The 7040-nt window shown below is 39.6% G+C and overlaps 1 protein-coding gene across 2 annotated transcripts in view; it reads left to right on the top strand.

The window, feature by feature from the left end:
• Nucleotides 1-323: 323 nt before the first annotated feature.
• Nucleotides 324-7040, top strand: part of LOC131968917 (VPS10 domain-containing receptor SorCS1) — a 218965-nt gene continuing 212248 nt past the window's right edge. For both annotated transcript variants that reach the window (XM_059329983.1, XM_059329974.1), the window contains exon 1: nucleotides 324-1162. In XM_059329983.1, coding sequence (XP_059185966.1) covers nucleotides 479-1162 — 684 coding nt within the window. In that variant the 5' untranslated portion in view covers nucleotides 324-478. The remainder of the gene's footprint in view (nucleotides 1163-7040) is intronic.

The raw sequence follows: 7040 nt of genomic DNA, 5'->3' as shown, positions 1-7040 counted from the left end.
AAGACTGTAAACAGGATCATCAAAGGTGAAATTATCCAGTTTCATTTGCTAAATTACGCGATTTACTTCCCCTGAAGGGCGGCTGGTTATAAAATCTGCATCAGGCGGGAAAAAAACTACCACGAATAGCTGCTCAGAAAATGTGTCTGTGAGGAGAAATAAAAGAGCAGCATAAAAAAAATGACTATATTACTGACTGCTTTAATTATCGCCGACCATATGGTGGAAAATAACAAATATGGAGAAAGTCAGCCCAACATTATCCTCCATCTCTCAGTCTGGATCCTCAGCTCCTCCCCTATGCGTGCGGGGCTTCATTTGATCAAATCCTTCAACTTGGACCACTTTTTACAACCCTGCATTTGAGCAACGCCACAACTTGCGCAGCACTTCCTCTTCCACAGCCGAGCGGCAGTTTACACCCCAATAAGGTAGAGAGAAGAGTGGGGATCCTCAGCATCCTTCTCTGCCGCCAGCCATGGAGCGGGAGGTCATATTTTGCCCAAAGTGGCACCGTGCGTTTTGGTTTTTGATTTTGATGATGCTCTGTTTATTTCAAGCCGCCAAAGCTGACATAACTTGCAGGTCCTGCCAGCCTGGGAATAAGTGGCGTGCACAGGAATTACTGCTGAAATTTGACACAAGTGAGTCCGCAACAGGATTAAAGGGAGAAGTTTTTGGACGCGGAGACGGGGCAGGAGGATCCGGGGCTGCAAGTGCCGAAAGTCGGCGGCTCCGTTGCGCAGCTGGTTCCGCTGAATGCGCTCCAGATCGGGCGGAGTACACAGAGCCAAGGCGGCTGAAACGGAATACAGACAACCTGCATGCACAAGGCGAAGCTGGTGAGATGAAAGTTTACAATGTGAAAATGAGTCGCCTGGAGAAGATCAGCGCTGCTGCGGGGTTTACTGCCGCCAGAAAGCGCGCCAGAAGGAACAGTGATGATAGAATCAGATCAGCTCAGAGTCAAGACCCGGGAGAGAGCGTGAGCTCGGCGGCTGGACGCAGAGTGACGCGCTCCGAGCTGCGCTGGAGCGGAGAGGAGCGCAGAGCCGCCGGTCCGAGGCAGGAGGAACTAAAACTTAACAGTTCAACGTTCGCCCTGACTGGGGACTCATCTCACAACCAGGCTATGGTGCACTGGTCCGGCCACAACAGCAGTGTAAGTCACTTATCACGTCCACAATATGCGTAAATCCACAGAGGGTTCCTTCTGTGAGCCTGTGTTGGCCGTCAGGTGGGCACGCACCAAGCAGCCAAATCTCTGCCTGATGCACAGTGTAACATGAGTGTGTGTGTGTGTGTGTGTGTGTGTGCGTGTATTTCAGTGAGGAAGGGGTAGAGTAAAAAAAAAAAAGACAAATGTCTTTCCCTAAACCCGAAGATGAAATACCTGGTTTTCAGGATAATAATCAATCTGAATGGAAAATTGTATAGTTAAATAAACAAAACATTAAAATTATAGCTTAAATGCACGTACCTTTGGTCTGATCAGGGTTTTTATTTGAGTTGTAGAGGAATACTGTGACCTCCAGCAGAGGAAAGAGGGGGAGGGGGTGGGGGGCTTTATCTCAGGAGCTTCTTCAGTATGAGCAGCTGAACTGATGTCAGGCTAAAGCTGTTCATGTTGAGCATGGAGCATCTCTGACCAGAGGGCAGGATTTTCAAGTAGCGCTGTAGGTTGTGGGAGAGGTTAAGCAATTTCAGCCTTCCTCCTTCTTTTTCTGAAGCTAGGTTTCCTGAGCCACAGGCCTAAAAGCTCCCGCAAACTTTGGAGCTGCTGAGCGGCCTCTCTCCTTGTTCCTGTGATCCTTTCATGTTATGGCAGTATTAGGGAGATCAGGGTTTTGGCAGCGTGGCAGGACATTTACAGCCATTCCAAACTCTGGAGCAGCTTGTACGTTGTTTAACTATTTGCTGTGAATGTGAGTTCATTTTGAGGGTGGAGCTCATATCAAAATCAGATCATGACTTATGAATACTCTTTTGGTACCCATTTGTGTATGTAACATTGTTCTTTTGCTACAAAATCATGCACATGAACAAAATGTACGGTGATACTGGAAAAATCTTCGATCCTGATTCATTTAAGTCATTTTATATCTAGGTAACAATATATATCACAATATAACATGTTTTTTGGTAATTCAATAAGTAAATAATCTGTATGAAATAATCATATAGTAAGGCCTATTTTTTATACTCCAGAGTGCATTAAATACATGACAAATGAAAAGTTTTTCCTATAAATAATAAATACATATATAAATTCAGATTTTCTTTTATTATCAATTTGATGACGTAATTGTGAATATCCCCATTTCGTATTTTACTGCAATATGATTCTATTGACAGAAGATAAAACCTATTAAATTACTGCCCAGCACTAACTAAGAGCTGAGCCAAATATAATACACAATGAGCTTTTTTTTATCCATTCAGCAGTCTAAAATCCAAATATATGAATTTTACCATGAAGTAAAGGATCGTTTCTGGATCCAGAGAGTGGTAGCGGTAACGTCAAACATGTCCTTCACCTGAGTTCAGCTCTTTTAGTGGTTGTGCTGCACATTTCCAGCATTTTTTTTTTTTTACAATTCAATCATCATGTCCTTAACTTTAATGTAAATTAAAAACACAAAATGTGAGAAAATGATGTGTTTAATTTTCAGAACTCTCTGCTTGAGTCCATGAGAAGCCTGTCTCCTTGGAGCATTAATATGTGCGTCCTCCTCTACATTGTAGCTGGCAGTGCTGTTGAATGTGTCATTCTGCGCAGTGTCATCCATGGTCCAACACATTTCATTACTTGTTTTATCAGCTGCCTTTTATGCAGCATTTTCTGCATTTTTCAGAGACAACAAATGCTGAATGTTGGAGGAGAAAAAGAGAGGAAATCTTTTTTGTGTTGAATCTGAGCTTGAATAAGGACCTATATAAACATCCTTAATGTTGTATCCCAAGTGATAATCAAAGCCTAAATGCAATTTAGATTATTGCTTTAAACTTTAATTAACATGGGGGAAGAAAGTCTTTGGGCACTGTAGCACAGTTCAAATGTATTCATTTGCTGCGAGCACTGATATCTCAGCTTCTTCTTCTTCTTCTTCTTCAGTTGTAATATAATAGGTACAGACTGAGAATCGAAGGTAATGAAATAGATAAAAACATCTTTTTTAACCTGCAAAATCTGCCATACCGAAACTCCCCAAAAACGTTTGTCCTCAAACTGCTTTCTGTGAGTCAATGTCCTGACTGCTCCACAACTGCACAGCTCGATGTTACACCCACACCACTTAGCCCTGTCTGTAACAAAGCCAATTACAGTCAAACACGTATCACCAGCTCCCATGCCCTATACTTCGCTTCTGACTCAAATTCCATCCTGTGCCTCAGGTGTTTCTGTGGGCTTGACAAACTACTGTAGCTCACTATAAAAACTGACCTCATAGCTTGGAGGCGAGGGGGGAAAAACGCCTGAATATTTCAAAAACAGTAATTAATCTCTCCACCATATTTATTTTTGCTTTTGCCAATTTTCCATTTTGTCATTACTATTGAGCAGTAGTAGATTTTGTGATGTGAATAGACGCCACTTGTGTAACTATGAAACAATTTGCCCTTATTCTTTCAGTTGACGCAAACAAGTTACTCGAGGCGTGCGAGAATAAAGGATCCACATTAAATATGTAGACTTGCTGCTATAAGCAGGAACAGACGTCCTCGGTCTTTACAATCTGAGCCTCTGTATAAATAAACAGATGAGTCAACAGCATGCCACGGAGCTAAAGTGAAAAGGATACAGATATGGGCTTTGCTGCTCTTAATATTTAACCTTTAAGGCATTAACAAAGCTCGTCTCTTAACCATCCCACATTACTGGAAGCCAGTATGTCAGATTGGATTGGAGGTTATAATTATGACTCATGAAGCATTGGCCACAGGAGTCATATTAGCCTTGTACCGCAAATACAGGGGGATATGAGTAAACACACACACACACACACACACACACAGACATACATACGTACAGCAGAATGCACTGTACTGAATTTATTAAATGTCAAATGTCATAATACGACAGGCATCCAGACTGTAAATGTGGATACCTGAGGCTTAAGTCAATGTATTATGCCCCTTATTTGTGCATAATTTATATTGAAAGTGTTGTGTTAATAGACTATTGCTTTTGGCTCTGAACGTTCTGAGTTCAAACTTTATTTAGACAAAGTTTTCCCTAAAACTTCATGTTCTGATCATGACCCACACTGCAAAAAAGGGTTTTCTAAAAACAAGATAAAAACACTAAATCTGAGAGAAATTATCTTGCTGCATGGACAGATAATTTCACTTGACAAGATTTCTTAGATTAAGAATATTAAATGTAGAAATAAGCATTTTGTACGCTTAAAATAAGAAATTAACGCTTAAAATATGGTAAATTAAAGCTGCAAGCAGTGATGAACTGGCCCGAACAGAGTGCACTCTAAAGTATTTGTTTCTAACCGAGATAAAAAAAAACTTTCGATTTAGATGTGTTACATAATTTATTTTGTTTTAAGAGTTCATTTCTTATTTTAAGCGTTCAACATGTTTATTTCTAGATTTAACAATCCTAATTTAAGAAATCTTGTCAAATTAAATTATCTGTCCATGCAGCAAGATCATTTCCCTCAGATTTAGTGTTTTTATCTTGTTTTAGACTCCCTTTTTTGCAGTGCAAGTTTTGTAGTACACAGAGCAACGGCCCAAAGCTTAACCTTCTCTTAAAGTGAGTCACCCTTAAAGAGTATGGGACCTGTTTTATGAAACAGTTTTTTCTATTCATTCCAGAATCGTGGCAAGGCAAGCAGTTTTATGTATGCAGTTGTTTCATACACAGAGGAAGGTTCGAGGTGGTGTACAAAAATAAAAAATCAGTTCAAAGTTTTAAACAACACTATTGATAATTAAGACTTAAGACACAAAACAATATTTTCAATAAAAAACAAACATTTTAAAGACCTTGGATAAGAAATATATAGTCAAAAGTGCTTGAGAACAATCGTGTTTTCAGTCTGGATTTAAAAACTGCAGTGGGTGGGCTATTCCTAACATTTACTTTGTAAATGGGTTAGAATGTATTTTTTGGAGTATCTACTTTCTCTCACCGGTTCCTTTGCGTCTGCTTCAGTTGCTGATTTGCCGACAGTCTCTAGAAAGACATTTGACAGCTCTCAGAGAGCTGGTGTGAATGTGTTGGATTCAGCTGTGTAGGTGGACAGCACTGTAGTACGACAAGGAAAGATCTAAAGAATAAGTTCTTCTGCAGTTGAGACAAATCAAGAGTTAGACCGACGTCTCATTCCAAACCAGGACTATCAAACAGTTATTTCACAGTCGCAATTCATTCCCACATTTCTATCATTGATTTCAAGTTACTGAATGTTTTACCCTAAATTACAATCAAGTGATCACAATAAAAAAGAGAAACGTTTTATGTTTTACAAGGAACTTATAAATTATACATGTATCTAGCATCCCCAAACTACAGGCATAATTCATTCAATAGTAAATACAAACAAACAAATAACTATGCTTTGTTCCCTTTGTGCTTCATGTTCATTAACTGAGTTATGATATTTTATAGAGGCACAAACTTCTTCACTAAATTTCTGGTAAGCTATGCTAAGTCTTCTTTGAAGTCCTTTACTCTTCAGACGCCAAGGAGCAGGCAGGTGGGGTGGGTGGTAATTGTTAATCTTACTTTTGATTTTAATAGTTGAAATTGAAAGTTAATATCAATCAATTTTGATTCAGAATTAATATCGTGACAACCCTACTTTTCATAGGTATAAAAAACACAAAATGAGAACAGCCTGATTAGCTTAAATATGAAACCAGTTCTCAATGCGGAAGTTGAACGTTGTGTTAAAATTAGTGATGCCCAAAGTAATATTTCTGAACCATTAATTGCATTTGTTGATGCAACTAGATGAGACTCTTAAACCTTTAATGAAGAGATGAGAGTGAGAGTGCCATATATTATAGCCACCCTAGCGACAAAACCCTAAAAGGCTGGAGTGGGGACAAGTGTAATAATAGTAATGTAAAATAATTACTTTTTTTTTTTAAAAAGTGCTTACTTACAGAATTTACACATCTTTCGGTGTATGCCGATGACATAGGTTTGAGTAATATGAGATAATCATTAGGAAAATTGGTGCCATCTATGTGTTGGTTTAAGCCCTTCATTCCAGAGTTTCTAGGTGGGATCCATAAGCTTAATGAGTGGATCACCGAACGTTCAGAAAATAAAGGTACATCGGTGCTTCCATAAGAACCACCAACACCGTACAGTCATTTTTATCTTTTTTCTTGTCAGAATTATGCACACCAACTGTCACCAACCAACTCCTATCTACAGTTATGGAGACAGATAGCGAGAGAAACTAATCAAACAATTACTTGCAGAGTTCTTGGTTCTGTCAGAGCCGTATTGAGATTCTGAGAAAAAGGTTACAGGCAAAGAGCAGGCTCACTGTGGGGCCTGTGGCATATTGCTCAGATGGATGTATAACATGCACTGGGACAGTATTATTTACATTATGAAATGTCAGGCATTTACTACTTTGCGTCTCTCGGTCTCAGAGGTTTACTCTTGAGCTTCGATGCTCCCAGAGACATAGGACATTTCCTCCTGGAGTATGTCCAATAAGGTAAAATTATAAAATTAAACCCAACAGAGACAACGATAATGTGTCTCTCGCACAGACACACAAGTAATGTATCAAAAGATTTTGTCACCAATTAATGACGAGTCAATCACACGGCATTCTATGAAGCGTTGTGAGAAACTCACTCACATGCGCCGTCTCGGCTGACAGTCTCACACTACCTCTCTAGGTGTTAAGGGAATCTATTTCTGGTTTTATATGCATTCTAATAGCCATGGCAACGCCCAATTTACCACAAACTGCAGATTTGTTTCACCAAAGTCACATCTCTGCTGTGCAGTGGTATTCTCTCTTCACCATCAAGCCTTCATAATCTGCTCATTT

The sequence above is a fragment of the Centropristis striata genome, chromosome 1, assembly GCF_030273125.1.
Source record: "Centropristis striata isolate RG_2023a ecotype Rhode Island chromosome 1, C.striata_1.0, whole genome shotgun sequence".
Taxonomy (NCBI): Eukaryota; Metazoa; Chordata; class Actinopteri; order Perciformes; family Serranidae; genus Centropristis; species Centropristis striata.
Note: the sequence above shows the minus strand (reverse complement) of the source record. Positions and strands in the feature narration are given on the sequence as shown.